The sequence below is a fragment of the Branchiostoma lanceolatum genome, chromosome 2 (genome assembly GCF_035083965.1).
Source record: "Branchiostoma lanceolatum isolate klBraLanc5 chromosome 2, klBraLanc5.hap2, whole genome shotgun sequence".
NCBI classification, from domain to species: domain Eukaryota; kingdom Metazoa; phylum Chordata; class Leptocardii; order Amphioxiformes; family Branchiostomatidae; genus Branchiostoma; species Branchiostoma lanceolatum.
The window spans coordinates 40,200,955-40,221,950 of NC_089723.1; the positions used below are offsets into that span (position 1 = coordinate 40,200,955).

The window sequence follows — 20,996 nt, forward strand, 5'->3', positions numbered from 1 at the left end:
GCTGAACACCATCCACACACATACAAACCTGTCCCTGGTGCTGAACACCATCCACACACACACAAACCTGTCCCTGGTGCTGAACACCATCCACACACATACAAACCTGTCCCTGGTGCTGAACACCATCCACACACACACAAACCTGTCCTTGGTGCTGAACACCATTCACACACATAAAACCTGTCCCGGGTGCTGAACACTATCCACACACACACAAACCTGGCCCTGGTGCTGAACACCATCCACACACATAAAACCTTTCCCGGGTGCTGAACACAATTCGCACGCATACAAACCTGTCCCTGAACACCATCCGCACGCACACATACCTGCCCTGGTGCTGAACACCATCTGCACCCACATAAACCTGCCCCTGGTGCTGAACACCATCCACACACACACACACACTCACAAACCTTTCCCTGGTGCTAAACACAATCTAAGGGATGCAACACTCCCTAATCTTTTATATTCATCAGCAGTGACATATAACACACAGAGTTTTTGTTACAAATAAATGTTTATTACAAGGATAGTTGTTCATCTCATAGCTTTCTCTGTAGTCAAATCTACTCACATTTACCCTGCCTCTACAGAAGGAACTTAGTACCAGATAATCTCCCATGATTGTGATAAATACCGGACAGCCGTGCTGACATAATTGTACCATTATTCGCATAGCACTGGCTGAGGCTATAACATAAAGTCACTACTATTAAAAAAGGTCACATTACAAAATACTGCGGGGTGGATCAGCCATTCCGGCTGCGGTAGGAAAGGCACATGATGGTTCTCGGGATCGTAACAGACACATATTTCACTCTGCCCTAGCAAACCATTCTTACTCAATGGTCTCCTCAAACCCTTAATTCACATTATTGTAGTGACATGATTGTACACTACAGCAGGTACTCGTTACAATAGTTTTGTGGTTATGATACAGGTAAGTATGCAACACTGCAGCAATGACCAGCCTCTGTAGAGCTTATAGAAGTCCTTTAAACACAAACAGTGCAAGAAATGTGCAAAAATGTGCAAAAATCACCACCAGTTCTGAGAACAGTGACCCAAAAGCATGTGTTGCAGCCGTGTGAAGAGGCATGATGAACATTTTTGCACAGGTTCTAATGAGAAAGTTCCTGGAGATTTTGATTTCTGCTTATGGACCTCATTTGCAGCAGAAAAGCAAGTAATTTGTAAGGTCGAAACATTGCCAACAGTGTGATTATCTGTTCAGTACATAAAGAACTGTTACAGCCGAGTATCTGACTTCCGGTGCAGTGAGCAGGTGGAAGCAGGAATACTGGAGGTAAAGGTTTGGTAGGTTTGGTACTGGCCGAGGGAAGCGGCAACACTGTCTGAAGTCCTGCTTCATCACCTGTTGAAGCGATTGCATGAGTACAACTCTACATGGCATTCAGGCAACACTGGAATGTATGGGAGACGTTGCTGCAGTGGTTCAGCTTAGACAAGGCATGCAGTTGGCTGCAGGGATGTACACTAACTAGGACCATGTCATGTAAAATTTGGTTCAAGCAATACCATTCTCAAGTAATATCTTGAACAAAACAGGCTCTTTTTTTCTGATTCCTTTTACAATTCAATATGATTTTCCTAGCAAGTGCAATTTGGTGAGTATGCTTGCTATGTTGCAGTAGAAGACACAGCAAAACTGAAACTGCACAGTAGAAAATGGCAGTTTTCCCCACATATGAGTGAGGCTATCCCAGTGCAGGAAACTTGCAGCCAAACAGTAGAAGGCTTCATAGTGCACTTGGCTGCCTACCTCAGCCAAAATGTACACATGTAAAGCCAAAATGTAGACACACAAGTTTCAAGCCAAAATGTAGTCATACAAACATTTACTGCCTTGTTGGTTGAACTTCTAATTTTCATGCACAGCCATGATTGGTGAGTATCAATACGTAACTGAACTCCCTCACATGTCGGCCGCACCGATTTCTTTACGGACGCATGTTTAAAAGCTGCACATTTCACGAAGTCTCTTGCATACATGCTGTACACTATCATAAATATCTTACAAATGGCAGCAACAGCTTGAACTAGCTTCCAGCAGAAATCAAACTTTAAAACCTCTCACATTTCTTCCTGTTTACATCACTAAGGGCGGGTAAACTTTGCCACTCACAGGTATATATGGTGATCGAGCTAGCAGGAGATTGTTAAGCTCCAGTGGTGATCAGAGAAATGCTGGCCTTGCCTACAGTAGCTGCTTTTCCTTTCATATTGGGTCATATCGAATTCATTACCAGAACACAAAGGCAGGAAATATATACAGAATTATGGAAGCTACTTCAGTGATCTGGCTTCTACCCTTCTAAAAACAACATGTCTCTATGCGGTTTACCTTTTAGTATGGCAATTTTTGCATAAATGTTGGCTACAAATAACAATAGGGTTAAATAATTACCTCTGTATGCCACATACACCAGTAGAATTATCATAGCTGACATACATTTCAAAAAGACACATAATATATAAAAATGATAACAAAGCATAACATGCATTTCTGTTAGAAATAGAACACTACAATGGCTACGGATATCATATACACAGTACTTTAACCTTCACCTGACCTTCGAATACATGTACATCCAAGGAAAATAACAAACTTTGAAATTGTCAATATGAGGACTCAATCTGATTGGTCGATATGAAATGGAGTTAGGAGAATATTACGACGAGTTAAAAGAAGGTAACTTATATAATGTTATATGGAAGGTAAAAAAGGTTAGAGGTCAGAGGCCAGGAGTCAGACCAACACACTCCGGAAGTTTTCCAATTGTTGTAGAAGCTTCTTAAAGGCAGGCCTTTTGTCTGGGACGAGCTGCCAACACTCCTTCATGATGCTGTAGATGTCCTCGGGGCAGCCTTCGGGCGGCTCCATTCTGTAGCCCTTCTCCACATGTGCTACTACATCCGCTATGGGCTGGAACAATAAACAACATGCGCTACTACATCCGCTATGGGCTGGAACAATAAACAACATGTGCTACTACATCCGCTATGGGCTGGAACACAAACAACATGTGCTACTACATCCGCTATGGGCTGGAACACAAAACACTTAGCCATCAACATGTGCTACTACATCCGCTATGGGCTGGGGGGAACAAACATTCAGCTCAACATGCGCTACTACATCCGCTATGGGCTGGAACAATAAACAACATGTGCTACTACATCCGCTATGGGCTGGAACAACAAACACCCATCAACATGTGCTACTACATCCGCTATGGGCTGGAACACAACATTTAGTCATCAACATGTGCTACTACATCCGCTATGGGCTGGAACAACAAACACCCATCAACATGTGCTACTACATCCGCTATGGGCTGGAACAACAAACACCCATCAACATGTGCTACTACATCCGCTTTAGGCTGGAACACAACATTTAGTCATCAACATGTGCTACTACATCCGCTATGGGCTGGAACAACAAACACCCATCAACATGCGCTACTACATCCGCTATGGGCTGGAACAACAAACACCCATCAACATGTGCTACTACATCCGCTATGGGCTGGAACACAACATTTAGTCATCAACATGTGCTACTACATCCGCTATGGGCTGGAACAACAAACACCCATCAACATGTGCTACTACATCCGCTATGGGACTACACAAGAAACTGTGACTCACCACTTGGGGGTAGGGACTACACAAGAAACTGTGACTCACCACTTGGGGGTAGGGACTACACAAGAAACTGTGACTCATCACTTGGGGGTAGGGACTACACAAGAAACTGTGACTCACCACTTGGGGGTAGGGACTACACAAGAAACTGTGACTCACCACTCTTGGGTAGGGACAACACAAGAAACTGTGACTCACCACTCTTGGGTAGGGACTACACAATAAACTGTGACTCACCACTCTTGGGTAGGGAGGTCTGCCGTAGGAGTAGAGTTCCCATAGAAGGATGCCAAAACTCCAGACATCAGATTTTGTAGAGAAATGCTGCACAAGGAAGATTACAGTCAAATGTTACATCACATCCTGTCTACATACATCACATCCTGTCTACATACATCACATCCTGTCTACTTACTTACATCACATCCTGTCTACATAAAATGTACGTTGGGCATAGCACTGCTCAAACAGAAGGACAATAGGGTTATCACAGGAAAGATTACAGTCAAAACTACATCACATCCTGTCTATTGTATATATGACTGGCCCCAAAGATGACTGCATTTTCTTTTCTGTACAACTCTTTCCTACAGAAAGTTAGCAATCATTCCAATCACTTGATTATCTAGTATATAGACTGAACTGTCACACATTATACTCAGTATTAGGAACACACATGCTGTAACTTCACACAAGAACCCCTGACTCACCCTGTGCTAAGACATACTGATCTAGACCTAGCCCATGTCTAAGACGTAAGGACCTACCCCACGTCTAAGACGTAAGGACCTACCCCATGTCTAAGTGCCTCCGGTGCCGTCCACTTCACAGGAACCTTGCCTCCCTCTAACTTATCAAAATTCATCTCCCTCGCCAGCCCGAAATCTGACACCTTTGCGGTCCCCTCCTCCGATAAGAGCACGTTTCTGGCGGCCAGGTCCCGGTGCACCAGGTTCTTGGACTCCAGGTAGGCCATGCCCGCACAGATGTTACTGTGGGTTAACAAACATCACATCTTCAGGACAACATCATACTCATAAACATGGCAACAAACATCACATCGTCAGAACAACATCATACTATCCAGGTAGGCCATGCCCGCACACATGTTGCTGTGGGGTAAAAAACATCACATCTTCAGGACAACATCATACTCATAAACAAAAATGCATTTTTCATAGATTGTACCTCAGTCTATAACAACACTGATAGCCATATTCATTCATTGACTTGAAAACACTGCAAATTAAAGATATTTCTACACCCAGGCTCCATGTAAAATAGAAATAGTTAGTTGTAAAAGGTTTATGCAATGCTTCAGACAATCAGCATCAAGACATGTGACATAATGTAAAGAAAGTGTGGAATCTCTGGCTCAACATCATCATACCTCGCTGTTTAATATAAAAAAGACAGTGTAGACCCATAATCCTGCCGTATAATTGTATGCTATAAGTAAGTGTGAGAACTGCAGGCTGGGTTATAAGGGTTGCTTCAAACGTACCATGAGAACTGCAGGTTGTCTGACGTTGTGATGACTGATCTCCCTCTGGACCGCAAGTAGTCGACTAGTGAACCCTACAGGGGACAGGTCATGTCAAGGTCTGTAATTATAGTAGTCATGATATAAAACCACTGGTGTTGAGTAATATTATCCTATAATGACCACTTGTCAACAAAACTAAAAGCGTATTGTGAACTATCCACTTGCAGACAGAGGTGGTAGAAATCTGACTAAAACACAGGATTTTACTAGACACAGAATTCAACAAACATTTTTGCTAACATCTGTCTAGAACCTTTTACCAACTTGCTCTCCTGGTAAACACTTTTTGAAAGTAGTTTCCTCATATTGTTATAATCTTTTTCTCTACATCAGCTCAGTGTACTGTAGTACAGTTGTACAGTGTTATACCTTAGCCATGAACTCTGTGATGATGAATATGGGGTCCCCGAAGCACACTCCTATCAGCTGCACGAGGTTGGGATGAGATACGGCCCTGGGGAGGGGATAACAACATTAGGTGCTGCTGGGCTTGAGAAAGGGAAACTCACTTGGACATGTATCTTCAGCATAACATTTCTTCAGTCCTCATATATTATAGTAAATATAGTTCACATCTCACTTTGCATTGAGAAATCATAATATACAGAGCTGCAAATCTTAAAACATTTGGAGTATTTTCACATTGACTTAAGACTCATTATACCTGGGAAAATTTTGGTGTTGCAAGCTTCAATGAATTAACAGTGCAAAGACTGATTGTCCATTTGAAAGCTCTCTGAAGGATCATGTAATAACATGAAGAACAACAATGTGCATAGATATATCAGGAGACATTCATACTACGATATCTGAGGCTGTACCCCATGTGACTGTGAGGGTTAACCTTTAGCACACTGAAGTAGATGTTTGGCATCCCATTCTCTATTGGTTACAGAGTCAGGCAGCAGGGAGAAGGTTAACAGTACTACTCACGTCATGACAGAAGCTTCTGCCAGGAACTGTTGCGCTGCTTTACTCGTGTCCTTCAGAGACTTGATGGCGACTAACCTGCCTCTGTACACTCCCTGGATAACATCTGCAAAACAGCAATCATCATATCCCGGTGCCAGATGATATCATGAACTTTGTGTGACAAGGCACCCTTGTTGTTGTTATCGTCCTTGTTTAACGTCTATCGCTAGACGTGGTCTCTTGGCGCTGTGTTACGCTTCGTTCAGATACTAGGCTAATTTCTCTCTAGGTATTTAAAAGTCTGTTCTACCCTTGCAGTGCTACAGGTTCTGATGGGAACTCAACAACAACAGTCCTTACATAACGATATTCAGGGACAGGGAAGAAATTCTACCAGGAGAGACCAGTCTGTTCCACACTGTGATGTACAGTCCCTCCTGTTACCACCCCCCCCCCCCTGTTACCATATATGTTGCTGTTACTAGACATGGAGTGAGGCCGATCCCAGCCCCTCGGGGGTTAATTAAGGTTACAAACACCAGGAAAAAAATCAGGTGAGGCCCAGTACTGCAGCACTAGATGCACTGCATGCTAGCCTCAAAGGACTGTGGATTGTCAATCAACAATGTGTATACCTTAGTTCACTAATTCTGTTCTACATCTATGAGTTCACACAGTGTGTTGTAAAATGTAGAAAACACTATTTTCAGCACACAAAAAGCAAAAGATTCTGAAACCGTTTTAGGTTATAATAACAGAAGCCTACCTCCGAATTCCCCCTTGCCGAGAGACTTCCCCAGCTGCACTTCCGTTCTGTTGATGGCCCAGCCAGCTGCAACCAGAAAAAACAATTCATTTACTCACACTCGGTAACATTCATCATTTACTCACACTCGGTAACATTCATCATTTACTCACACACTAATCATGCTACCCACCATATACTCACATTTACTCACACACTTTAATCATGTTACTCACCATTTACTCACACACTAATCATGTTACTCACCATACACTCACACCCTGTAATGTTACTCACCATCATTACTTATCACAGTAAACTCTGTAACGTTGCTCAGAACCCGTCAGATCTCCTAACAATGCCATTTCCCCTACCAAAGTACACTAAACAAGATCGGCATCACTCCAGTCCATCAATATTTCATGACAGATTCTGTAAAAAAGCTTCTGTGTTCTGTAAAGTTCCGTTGTTATGTAAACATTGTTACTCAGTTACTGCATGTGCTCAGGTGGAATAACAGCTCAATGTTGAAATCATTTTGTGAAGTGGTCAATCTTCAGAATGACACACATGGTCAAGTTCATGTCCCATGCAGCTATAACAGAGAAAACTGACAATCAGGGAAATACCTCGATGATGTAGTGTAAATGCAATTATGTTCACAAACGGTGGTTTAATGTTTGCAGTTTTCTTCACAGTGAACAAAAAACCACAACGAAAACACTGGTTCTGTTTTCTGCCTGCTTACCCCCATTTCAACTGCAAACTCACAGCCATTGTGAACACTCCATTTTCAATCTATCAATCGCATCAAATCAACATGAACATAACTGCATTTACAGCACCTGCTTGAAAATGGCCCAAGAATGATAAAGAGAGTCTTTTTAAAGTACAAAAAATGGCTGAGGCACAAACTGTACTTAAGGACGGTGATTAGTCTGTGTAATGCGCAGAATGCGTGGAGAGGTAATCACAACATGCCATGCAGCTACATGTATGTTCTCACTACTCTCACAACACGCCAGCTATGTTCTCATCAGGGAACTGTCACAGTGGCTCTTTCATGTAAGGTACGACCGTTATGTGATGCAGACATCAAACAGGCAGAGGCTTGTTTGTGCTTTGTAAGTAATGAGCTGTGTTAAATTAAATGCACAATGAGTGTTACGTAACCTGTGGGGTAATTAGATGGACTATTTAAGACTTCATTAACTAATATTATGATAATTATGGTGTCTGCATGAGCATTGTTTTTGGATCCCATTTTAATCAATGATGAAAAGGAGCTTAGAATTGCAGCCAATAAAAATCTGTCAACATTTCAATACAGAAAGTGCAGGATGATCATCAGAAAGTAAGCCCTGATGAACATTTGTCTAGTGACCAGAAAACATGTTGCTGCAAGATGAGAGACATCCCAACTTACACAATATTGATCTAAATGTGTGTCCTTTAATGTCAATGAAGACTTTTTGATAAGCAATATTCCCAAATAGCCATGAAATAAAATGCTCTGGTGTTCAATAAGGCAATCCCCTTAACAACAGCTAATGATGGATTGGCTAGTAGCTTTTCAGTTGTTGCTGTATGGCCACATCAAGAGTATTACCAGGTCCTGGTTCTAGAAGAACTACCAGTAAAAAACAACCAAGCAGCAAGATGAATTCTGAGAGCTTGAATTTGAAACTACATATTACTTACAGATGTCAAGGTTTATCAAGATATGTTGCAACAATCATTAAATTTGTGGATAACCTTAACAAAATTTGACATAGTTTGTTGCATTTTTAACACAAATTTAATCCATTTTCCATTTTGTTTGAAAAAGTTTGACACCCAGGAAATTTTGTTAGTGCTGTCTGCATACATATAAAAAATGCACGGCTGTATAGAGGTTATAATAGAACCTGAGGTATAAATGACATCAGTGAAAACTCACCATCCTTAAAGGCTTGTGAGTCGACTGAGAATCCCTGCCCTCCCTTCTTAGGGACGGGTTTCTTTAGCGTCGTGCAGAGGCCGTCAGCATCCTTCTCGTAATGCTGCAACAGGAGAAATGGGATTAACGATCAGGGATCAACATGGCAGCACAATAAGCCTCAGATATATGCAAAATACATACATCTGTACATGCGCAGATGCAAGTAACATGCAAAATCACCTGCATCAAAATCACCTGCACCAGACAAATTGCACCTGCACTGCTTTCCCAGAAAAGACGAATCTTTATGAAGTATGGAACAAACATCATGAGAAATCATTTCACCAATTCTTCATTTGGCATTGGTAATAAACAAAATCCACAAAGTACCAGTGCAGGTGCAGGTTAGGTGCAGGTAGACATCAGAAATACCTGCACAGCTCCAATTTTACCTGCACTAACCTGTATATACCCAGTATATGGACCAGTGCAGGTTGGGTGCAGGTAGACATCAGAAATACCTGCACAGCTCCAATTTTACCTGCACTAACCTGTATATACCCAGTACATGGACCAGTGCAGGTTAGGTGCAGGAAGTCATCAGAAATACCTGCACAGCTCCAGTTTTACCCCCACTATCTATTTACTTGCATATGTACATGTAGGTGGTATTATTTTAATTACTACTTCCAGCTCTGTATATAGAGATATGATACAGCTAGATGCGACATAAAATGCTGTTATTCCTTTGTGCGATATCACCCAAAGTATGCAGTATTTGCACAGTTAGGTCCTAGTCTTTCTGACTGACTGACAGAAAGGAGGATACAGCACAAAAGACAAACCAAAAGCAAACCAGAACGAACCTCGACTAGTTTGGTGAGGTTCTCGAAGTCTATCTCCTCGTCGATGGTCAGCCGGTTGTTCTTGAAGATGACGCGATAGTGCTCGACCTTGGCACCGAAGGACACACACAGCGTGTAGTCCCCCGGGTAGTTTGTGCTCTCCCGAACCAGGAACGTCCCATCGTGCGGGGGGTTCAGGAGGGCCTCCGCCTGCTCTCGCGTGATCTTACCGTGGAACCACCTACAGGGTTAATGGAACAGTCCATATTACTTACTGTGGAACTACCATCAGTAGTCAAGTAGTCTAATTCCATTATCGACGCCTTATTGAAAACAGTAAGGGTCCTTCCTGGTGTGCTCGGATCTAAAACAAAATGGGCCTAAATGTTGCAGGGATTTCCCGAGCAGCCTTTTTAACCTCTTCTTCGCTGGTTGAGCCTGTCAATCTCGCCTAATAAGCTTCATGTTTCTGACTTAGAGAGAAGAGATCTCAGTTTCTGTAGCCCTGGCCCACACACAGGTGCATCACTACAGCAGGGGGTTAGTCCACTGGCAGTGGAGTGCGTTCAAGTTTCAGCTACTTTTTTCTTGTGCTGAGTGATACATAGAGAAAGTTATCTGCACCATTTTTAAAAGTCTGGTATGACAGTTGCAAGGCAAAGACTCTACCCCTAGGCCAATACTCAGGTTTTAACAGGATTGGGGATGGAATAGTCTATGGTACAAATATGCTTTGTCCTGAGGCCCCAGGCTTGATGGAAGGGGGACCCTTTACTAAGGAACTACCCTACAGCCTGCATTCATAGCTCCACATAGCCTGACCTCATGTCGGACTGAAGGAAATAAAAACTTCACCCAGACACTAAACATCCTGTGGTCTGCTGAATGACGATGTGAGATGCCTGGGCGGCAGTGTCTCTGGCCAGGCAACTTCACTTCCTTGGTTTTCAGACATTAAGACTTAAAAGGAGACAGTCCGATACAAGATGACATAGATAGATAGTGTGATACACTGTATAACACAAGCTTGGGACAGCTTGGTCTGGTGGCTCAGTTGCAATTTTTGTGGTTACTAATCTCTACCATGAACACCTGTGATATGACAATATTGCTGCTAAGTTTGCTATAATTGTTTCAACCGCAAACTCTGGATTTTCAGGTGCTGCTGGTATTACAAAAATGAACCTACTGTATAAGTTGGTGAGTTTACCAAATTCGAACTCCTTAAAATTAAACAATCTGTACTCACGGCATGGCGTTGAGCTTGACGACCTCCCGCTTCTGGACGTAGTTGGCGGGAATCATGCCTTCCCTGCCGTCCTGCGTTCTCGCGCGGTACCAGTTGGGATCCTGCGGGGAAAGGAACTGGAGTCAGGGAGAGTCTCCTCAGGCACAAGGCTTTCACGACTAATGGGCATTTTCATGTCTTTCTCTATTTGCTATTTGGATGAAGGTTAGACATCCAAGCAATGAGATACTCAAAACAAAAGTAAAAAACTTATATCCAGTTGCTTGAGTAACTTGATATTAAGTCTATTTGATATTTATGTATGATTCAAGATGTACCTTAAATTTGTTTTGTCGAATGTATGAATCAATGTTATCTGCACCAAGGAAATGAAAATAATTTCTTTGAATCCAGTTTGCCAAAAGAGTTCTTATTCCAGAAAGAACAAAACAGGAAAGCAAGGTGAGAGCAAGAAATGAAAGAAAGTGTAAAGTTGGAGCAGCTTAACCACATCTAAACTTAAAAATATTCATAATGCTGTAATCCTTTTGTCCATTGTTCGTTCTGAAGAAGTTCTAAAACTACCTGCTACAACGCACAGATTTATAGAAGTTGAAAAGCAAAGTTACTGAAGTGTTTTAGTCAATTAGATAAGAAATAGAAAACAGAAGGGAGTCTAACTATGCCTACAGGTCTTCTATATGACACAAGTCAGTAAACATATATAAGACCTTATCATGAACATTAAGCTCTTGGGGCTTGTATTACATTCACTGCATTGCTTCCTTTTCACTTTCCTCATTTCTCTGGCCAGAAAATCATTTAGAACTCACCCTATAGTAGTACTTTCAACAAAGGTACTGTATTTCTCCCCTGTACTCACCCTAGTACTTTCAACAAAGGTATTTCTCCCCTGTACTCACCCTAGTACTTTTAACAAAGGTATTTCTCCCCTGTACTCACCCTAGTACTTTTAACAATGGTATTTCTCCCCTGTACTCACCCTAGTACTTTTAACAATGGTATTTCTCCCCTGTACTCACCCTAGTACTTTTAACAATGGTATTTCTCCCCTGTACTCACCCTAGTACTTTTAACAATGGTATTTCTCCCCTGTACTCACCCTAGTACTTTTAACAATGGTATTTCTCCCCTGTACTCACCCTAGTACTTTTAACAATGATATTTTTCCCCTGTACTCACCCTAGTACTTTTAACAATGGTATTTTTCCCCTGTACTCACCCTATAACTTTTAACAATGGTATTTCTCCCCTGTACTCACCCTAGTACTTTTAACAATGATATTTTTCCCCTGTACTCACCCTAGTACTTTTAACAATGGTATTTTTCCCCTGTACTCACCCTATAACTTTTAACAATGGTATTTCTCCCCTGTACTCACCCTATAACTTTTAACAATGGTATTTCTCCCCTGTACTCACCCTAGTACTTTTAACAATGATATTTTTCCCCTGTACTCACCCTAGTACTTTTAACGATGGTATTTCTCCCCTGTACTCACCCTATAACTTTTAACAATGGTATTTCTCCCCTGTACTCACCCTAGTACTTTTAACAATGGTATTTCTCCCCTGTACTCACCCTAGTACTTTTAACAATGATATTTTTCCCCTGTACTCACCCTAGTACTTTTAACAATGGTATTTCTCCCCTGTACTCACCCTAGTACTTTTAACAATGGTATTTCTCCCCTGTACTCACCCTAGTACTTTTAACAATGATATTTTTCCCCTGTACTCACCCTAGTACTTTTAACAATGGTATTTCTCCCCTGTACTCACCCTAGTACTTTTAACAATGGTATTTCTCCCCTGTACTCACCCTAGTACTTTTAACAATGATATTTTTCCCCTGTACTCACCCTAGTACTTTTAACAATGGTATTTCTCCCCTGTACTCACCCTAGTACTTTCAACAAACGTATTTCTCCCCTGTACTCACCCTAGTACTTTTAACAATGGTGAGAATTTCTCCCCTGTATTCACCCTTCTAACAATGGTGAGAATTTCTCCCCTGTACTCACCCTAGTACTTTTAACAATGGTGAGAATTTCTCCCTTGTTGAATGGTAGGTCGTCCGAGGAGTTTCCGAGGAAGTTGTATTTGGCCAGACACTCTGTGCCTGGCGCCCAACTAGCCTAGTGGTTAGAAACACAGGACAGAGGGTTAGTGCTGGCTAGGAGAGCAACGCTATTATCAGAGACTACAGTCAGGGTTATACTATTGTTCAAAGGCACTGTCCTGGTCAGACAGAGAGTTGTTTTGAACAAAGGTCATGCTTTAACAGCCAGGTCCCATAAAATCACTTGGCTGAACAAACTTCACAAATCAGGTATCATCTCATTCTGACAGAGAATTTAGGATGAATAATATATAAATTCAAGACTTTGTCAGCTTTTGTTTACATATGAATGAGACTCTGATTTCCAATAGAGCTTAATTATATCATATCATAGTATGTACATGTCAACACATCAGAGGGTCAGTATGATTGATTGTTCCATCCTGTCAAAGTCAATGTCACAGTCACTGTCAGTGATAGGAACAAAATTAGAGGTACATGTACTACTCCCAAAAAGTGATGCAATTCCTTGGGAATATAGTCATATATTATAGAAACAAATCAAAATTGAGCAGCTATCTCACGAAAATGAGTCTAACTCATTTTTTCAACTATGCCCACATCCGATTCTAAATCATCCAAATCATCACAATTTTTTGTCCAGAGTTTGTGTGGCTGCATACTTACTCCTGACATGACTGCCAGCCCAGTGGAGAGACGTCAGCACAGCTTTCTCTGGACCTGCGGAGAAACAGTCTGATGTCAGCAAGGATTCCAGAAGGTTCACTCCGAGTCTGACTACAACATGAGACGGCAGTTTCCTTTCCTTTAGTCAACTTCTGTATCTTCTCAAGGTCCCGGATTTGTGAGAAGTTGCTGTTGCATAACAACTTCACAAAGTTAACCTGATTCATATTCAGTCTTCATGTCACACCAGAGTTTGGTGTCTCAGCCATCGACTTAAAGTACTACTTATAACCATGATAAAGACAAACTTCACAGCCCACTAATGTGGGTTGACAAATAATTAAAAATTTCAGTAGATGAAATATAGATGTGCTAGCTGCTATTTCAGAATGATGATTACTGCATTGATAATTGCATCTTGACTGGTGTATCTATTTCTTAAACCAAAAAACGCCAGGGTGCACAGTTACTGTTGCAAAAGCTGCATGTACAATTACAGTATATACCATATCTTGCAGTGGACATAAACTATTGACCAACCAAAATCAGCTGCATAGCGCATTTTCATCATCATCATCTGTCAATGTGTCATACTGGTTACAGAGTTGGCCCCCTTCAGTCAATCAATATTGACCATATATGGCACAATCCTAAATGATATCAGCTCTACAGCCTTTAATCTGTGTGATAACCAGCCTTGGCAGGACATGTATATTTATAATTATCACCTCCTGACTAGGGACAAGGCCACTTCCCTAACCACCATTGATAGTACAATATCATTCTTAGCTGGGATTACGGTGATGGAAATTACAGCATTTATTAGTTGTCCGACATATGATTAATACAATCAAGGGTCCACTAGACTAGTACCGTTCAGCTTGTAAAAATCTGACCAATGGGAAGTTGAAAAGTGTAAACATTCCAATTGGTTTTATCAAAACCTGTACAAATGTACAGCACATCTGTACAAATTTTGGTTGAAAAGGACTGGCTACTACATGTAGATAGGCAAAAGGAATATGGAGTTTTCATGGCTTCTGACTGTAGTGATTTAGGCCCGGAGAAACATATGTTTGGTTACTGACACCTAGATGTACAAATACAGACATACATATCTGTGTATAAATAACATAATTATGTATATATCTATATTACAATGTATCATGTAGTACATATCTGTATATAATGTATCATGCCTTTATGAGTGAGTGTGCAAAGCAGACTGAAGGCCAGCTTATCGTTTTCTTGAGGTGAGAACTTTCACAAGTACTGTCAGAGTAAACACAGATTTCCTGTGAGCCAAATGTGCCAACAGCAGCGTTTGCCAACCTGTCAGCAACTGCAGGGGTCAGGGGTCAGCTACATGTACTAGGGGTCAGCTGCTAGGGGTCAGCTGTTAGGAGTGAGCTGCAAAGGGACAGACACAGAAACATTCTCAGTCCTAGCAGGTTAACCTTTAACCTCTGTGCTGAGTCCAGTACAACTGCACATACCCAGTAAACAGTTACTGGTAGCAGCTGGCACCACAGCGGGTTTGAAATCGTTGGGAGGGTTACAAAAAAGTCAATACATGTATCTGAATTCTGATGATAAGAAAAAAATCCATGAAATTAAAAAAAAAATGCATGTAGCAAAGAGAAATTTATTTAGACGACCACAGAATTACGTCACCAATATGTTCCGACACTAGACACTATCACACACACCTTGCCCCGAGGGTCTGATTTAAAGTTCCTTTGTTAATACAGAACTTAATAATTATACAGTAATGATGTCTTCATCACGTGATAATACATTTCAGCTACCTGACCTAACACTGTCCACTTTACATCCGGAAGTCCAGTTTCCGGATTTGAAGGCGTCCATCTTGGAAATCCAATTTTCCAACTTTTTTTCTACTGAACATACAGATTAGTTTTACATGTCATTTGAAAGAGCATGATTTCCCTTGCGTTATGGTACCTCTAATTTGGTCATAAGATGTAAAGCTATGAAGATATTCCTTTTTAAAGTTGCCCAACCCATACCAACATTGATTCGGCCTGGCGACTAAACTGGGGCCACAGGGGGCTAACAGTGGGCTATCCCAATGAAAATGGGCAATAAATAGTCCTTCTACACTGTTGAAAACACTCGCATAATGAGTTATCACACCTAGCTAGTCAGTGTATTAGCACTTATTTGACCATTTTCTCCTGAGGTGAACAATTTGATTTGAACAAGAAGCGACTATCAAACCTCCTTGATTTGACTTTACCAGATCACAGTGCTACATTATTTAAAACTAATAAGCTATGTTGTCAATTAGCTTGACTACATAGGACATCTGGACATCTGCAAAGATCAAAAAAAGTATAATGGACCTTGGTTGTATTCATATAAGCAGTGATAAATGTAACCAAGATTGAAGATGTAACAGTGTAAAACTATTTTGACCTTTTTTAAAGAGTAAGGTGGAAGAAACCTTGAAGAAAGAAATCAAATTCAGCTGTAACAGTTCCAATTGTCTTCCCTTGGCCCTCACAACAAAAAAAAGAATGTTAAGAAATCATTGGGAATTTTCATAATTTGTATTTTGAGAGATTAAAAAAGCCTCAATGCAAGGAGGTTACAGGCCTATATATTAAACCTCCTTGCTCAATGTTTAAGATATGCTTCGAGTCCTGAGTTGTGGATTTGTTTGTTTTTCAGCAGGGTCTAGACCATGTATAACTTGATTGGTGTTTTGATTCTCTTATCGATCAAAAGCCTTCTAATTGCTTGCTTGGCCCATGAATATAACATCTTTATTTGACCAAGGATATACAAAACCTCCTTGGTTTTCCTTAATGGCAAAGATTTGTCCACTTATAAAAACATTTGTAACATTACGTAACAAAGCTTCAGGTAGACAATTTGCATAATACTTACTGATCACCCATACAAAAAGAGCGGATAATGATACCTACCAATTAACATGATTAAGACAGAGCTTGAATGACAATGGTCCATTATTTACACTTGTCAAGTTTGTTTTGTTGCTGTTGCTTGCTGGCAATTGACAAGCAGGCCATCTTTGCACACCAAGATTTACAAAAACCAAGGACACTATAAAATGTCCTTGCAAAAACTTGGCCATGCGGCCTTATACTATAGTATATCATAGTTTAATATGTAACAAAGACTTTTTGTTGCGGGACAAATTGAGCAGGCAAGATGAAAATGATACACTTAAAAAAGTATGTTAACAATAACATGAAGAAAAGTTTACATGAAGAACACTACGTAACGGTTTTGTTTCGAACCTGACCTCCTGAGGTAGGCTGCAACGGTTCAGAATAAAATGGTTTCGCAGAATTGTAATCATGAACCCAAAAGCGTTAAGGAACCGGTTCACATTGATGTTTTATGACATGGTACATCCGGATACATGAGGTCATAGTTCTTGGCATCACTTGGGCTTTAGCGCAGGAAAGAGTGAATTCAATGTTTTTAGCTGTCGATCGGAGCGTTTTTGAATCATAGCTTTTTGCTAAGGTTCTCACAAATGGTCCAATGAGGACACGAGAGCCCTGGTATCTATGTGGGGGAATCAGGATGTCCAGAAGGACCTTGATGGCATTCATCGAAACAAGGACATTATATAGAATTCTATATAATGTCCTTGATCGGAACCAGGAGGTGTACGAAGAAATTGCTATGGGCATGAAGGACAGCAGTTTAGTGCCAATTGTAGACACAACTCTTTGTCAGTGCTCGGAAAAGTGAATGTTTCAGCTGTCAATAGGATATTTTTGAATAGTAAAATCTTGTTACGGCCGCTTACTCGAGGTGCGGGATTACAACAGAGTTATGCAAATTCAATGTAAACCGTTTTCAGCGCGGGTGCAAGTTTGCATTGCTGACGCAAAATGTTAACCGTTTCAATTCTGGGTTCATCCGAAACGGTTTGAAGCATTTTATTTTTTTAATCATGAACGTGGCCTTTAGTTATTGTTTAATAAATGTGGTTCAGATGGCAGCTAGTTAACACATTGGTGTGGCTAGCATGTTTTTATATCAGGTTAAAAAATGTTTGATTGCATTTACCAATTATAACTTAGATGAATAAGTCAGTCTCCCCACTTGAATTGCATGGGTATATCTCCCAAGATAGCTCTTCATTCCATATGGCTTTTTTACGAATGTATTCAAGGTGATATTATCTATGTAAAAAAAGTGGTGGAACATCAGACTGAGGACAAGCATGATGCTTTTTTGTAGCTAAAAGTACTAGTGCAATCAATGCAGCAGAAAACCCTACAACTCCGATCCTGTATATCATAGCCAAGAGCAGTGTCCCGGTCACCGTCATGCGTCACCCCTACGCTTCTCCTCGACAAGTGTATTGGCAGTTCTTTTTGCGCAAACTTTCTAAAACTGTGCTGCACCCCTCCCCACACTTTCTGTCTCAACCGGTGACACTACTTAATAAGATAGCAACTTGAATGACAAGACTCATTTGATAACAGACCATGGGGTGAATTTGAGTAAACCAAATTGCGAATACAAAGGCGAATCCTTGCAACTACGTCATTATGTGCATTGTTTCAAGGGCTGAACGAATCGATCGACATTGACACTATCAAGAATTCTATAGACAATATGTAGTAGATTGGTCGGGAGAGGTGGCTTCGATACTCTTCTAAGTTTATCAGTGTTTATTATCTTTTAAACAAGCCGTTTATCAGTGTCTGTAAATTTAAGTACCATATTTTTTTTTCAATGAACAGCGCACACCCTGTACCTGTATTGTAGCTTAAGTTACTCCTAAACCTTTTAGCGAAGTTGTTTTAGAAATCGTCAATACGCATTTGGGAATCCCCACCACAAACATCCACCAATCTTTGAGAAACCATAATGTATTCACATTGTTATGCAGCCCAGACTTCCACCGCTATTGTTCCTGTATGCAAATGAACATCACTATCACAACATCATGAGTGGCTCAGTAACACTCCATTCAAACAAGGACAATATTATATAATGTCAATTAAATATCGAGAAGAGTAGGTCGCGGTGTGCTTCGGATAAAAAATCAGAAGGGGTAGCTTTTCACGCCACATAATCAACCTACAGCCTCCCTGACTTATTAGTCGCAGGACTTGAAATTCAGTACTGTATTTTCCTGTCATACTTCATAGTAAATAAATCCTGTGTTACTATAATGTTAGTAACATAAAACTACCTGCACCCTGCAAATTTAAACTGCACCATCTAATCATTTTCCCGTTCTGTCCATCAAATGTAATAATTTCAAAGTGATATAATTCAAACCTAAATCCTGCAATCTGTTCTAACAAGGAGGTTAAAATATTTTAACCTCCTTGGTTCTGAGGGCAGTAAGGCAGTACAAAGTGAACATATTGTTTTATAAAGAAAATGGCAACTACCTGAATTGGATCACAGACCTACTTTGAATCATACTTGCTTAATTAGACTGTATTTCACACCAACTGGCAAAGTGTGAGTTGAGTTCTGGAGAGTGAGCCATTGACAATGGAGACCTGGCATTGACTATGGAGAGCTAGATAATGCCCACATGGCCATTTGAACCTTGGTCGATTTACATTTTTCACACCTTTTCAACCAAATTACCAGTTCGGTGGGCGGGCTTGGGTTCAATGGTCTAGGTGATTCCAGGTGTGATAGCCTCCTGTGGGCGAAAGCAATTGCCACTCGATTACTGGTATAAACCCATGTGGCCATTATGAAGCTGCATTGTGCTCAGACAGGACTACAACGTAAACATGCATTTTCAACTGGTCATATCTAAAGCGGTGAACATCACTGACTTATAATTTTTACATGATTATGTTCATGATGAAGAGAGCTTTCAGCTGATACCCAACTTGTAGGCAAAAATCAATCATTTCTGAAGATTCCTAATAGCTTCTGTTTTTCCACATGTGAACTGACCAGTGTTACCTGCTCTTTTGAAACACGGGACGTCTGACTTCAATCAAACAGGACGTCCCTAGTTGAAGCTAGTTGTACTCTATTTCACCAGATTCCAATGAGGAAATGTGTTAATTGCCTTTCAACAGGAACAACATCAGGACTTGTTACGCCGAAGGGCAGCTATACCGGCTATATAGATACAGATACATGTATTTGGGATTCGAACCTGGACCCTCTAGTCTAAGAGTCAGCTCCCCTATATAGCCACACGGTGCCACGAGGCATTCTTTCCATTTATGCAATTTTCCAGCTGTGAACTGACCTTGGAGACAACTTAAGTTTTAAAAAAAACATTATTTACATATTTCTTGACAGTTGTCATCAAGTTATCTGGCCACAGAAATTTACGACCATACTAGTACCATATCTTTGATAGTTTGAATTCATTACAGTACACTGTCAGATGTGATGATGGTAATGGAAATTACATTGATCTTATTATTCAAAAAAATTTAAAACTATGCTGAGAAAGAACCATTCTTCATAAGGAAGATGAGTTTATCCGTATCAGTTCAACTTATAATCCTCACTACACTGCCTATAGACTCAGATCATGTACTAAAATAACACTTTGTCTTGAACTTTGAGAAGTTGTTCTGCTTCCTACAAATTATCTGTTTATATGATAACTCATTATATGTGATTTCCTCTTTGTTAAATCAGCCCATCCTTTCCGCCCCTTGCTCCATCTGCAGCCCTTTCTGTTCCACAGTGTCCCACTAACGAACGTATCAAACATTAACGTGAGGATGTAAGTATCGTAACGTCGGTGTGCTGACCCTCCCCCATGCTCCCGCCCCTCCCAGAACAGCCACATCTGGGAGATACCAAAACGGTGCAAGTATTTACCCAAGTAATTCTTTCAATTGTAGAGATGTGTTGCACCGAATCGTGATGATTATACAAATCTACACAGCGGTTCTACAGGTGTGACCTCACCTGAACTTGGCCAGATGAAGGGCAAGTTCGCGCCGTTTCGCTGGGAAGTGCCGTCCGCATAAAACTTCCACCCAAACCAGGAAGTGCCCGATCGGGGCCGTCGGTCACCCAGACCCGAGCGCCAGTTTCCGGGCTCCCGTGCAGGCAGGGGGCGTAAGTCTCTCGCGCCGACGGTCCAGCTCCGACAGATGCCCCTCCGGGAGCGAGCTCTAGCCTCAGGAAGGCGCGGTAGGGCGAGGAAAAAGTGATTTTTACCCTGTTGATCATCAACTACTCCAACTTACTTCCGCCAGCCGCCATGTTGGATCGGGGTTCAGCCAAAGTGATCGATTACCCCAGACCCTCTAGGGACAATTGCGGATTTCCCGGCATGCGTCAGGAAGGGCGGGGGATTTAAACACTATGACTAGGTGACCCTACTAGCTTGTCA

At 41.2% G+C, this 20,996-nt stretch overlaps 1 protein-coding gene across 9 annotated transcripts; it reads right to left on the bottom strand.

The window, feature by feature from the left end:
- Positions 1-1,850: 1,850 nt before the first annotated feature.
- Positions 1,851-20,894, bottom strand: LOC136429029 (tyrosine-protein kinase CSK-like). Of its 9 annotated transcripts, XM_066418939.1 has the most exons (14): positions 20,567-20,893; positions 14,978-15,055; positions 13,646-13,699; positions 12,921-13,034; positions 10,897-10,997; positions 9,669-9,888; positions 8,821-8,923; positions 6,903-6,968; positions 6,158-6,260; positions 5,594-5,678; positions 5,183-5,256; positions 4,472-4,670; positions 3,916-4,002; positions 1,851-2,953 (listed from the first exon to the last, which is right to left on the bottom strand). In XM_066418939.1, exons 3-14 carry the CDS (start codon positions 13,652-13,654, stop codon positions 2,777-2,779), a joined length of 1,338 nt encoding a protein of 445 aa, XP_066275036.1. In that variant the 5' UTR covers positions 13,655-13,699; positions 14,978-15,055; positions 20,567-20,893; the 3' UTR covers positions 1,851-2,776. The 9 variants fall into 9 exon arrangements, with proteins under 9 accessions (XP_066275036.1, XP_066275035.1, XP_066275039.1 ...); XM_066418938.1 differs by lacking the exon at positions 14,978-15,055; XM_066418940.1 differs by lacking the exons at positions 1,851-2,953; positions 14,978-15,055 and adding an exon at positions 3,077-3,178 and having other exon boundaries at positions 20,567-20,894.
- Between the last annotated feature and the right edge of the window lie 102 nt (positions 20,895-20,996).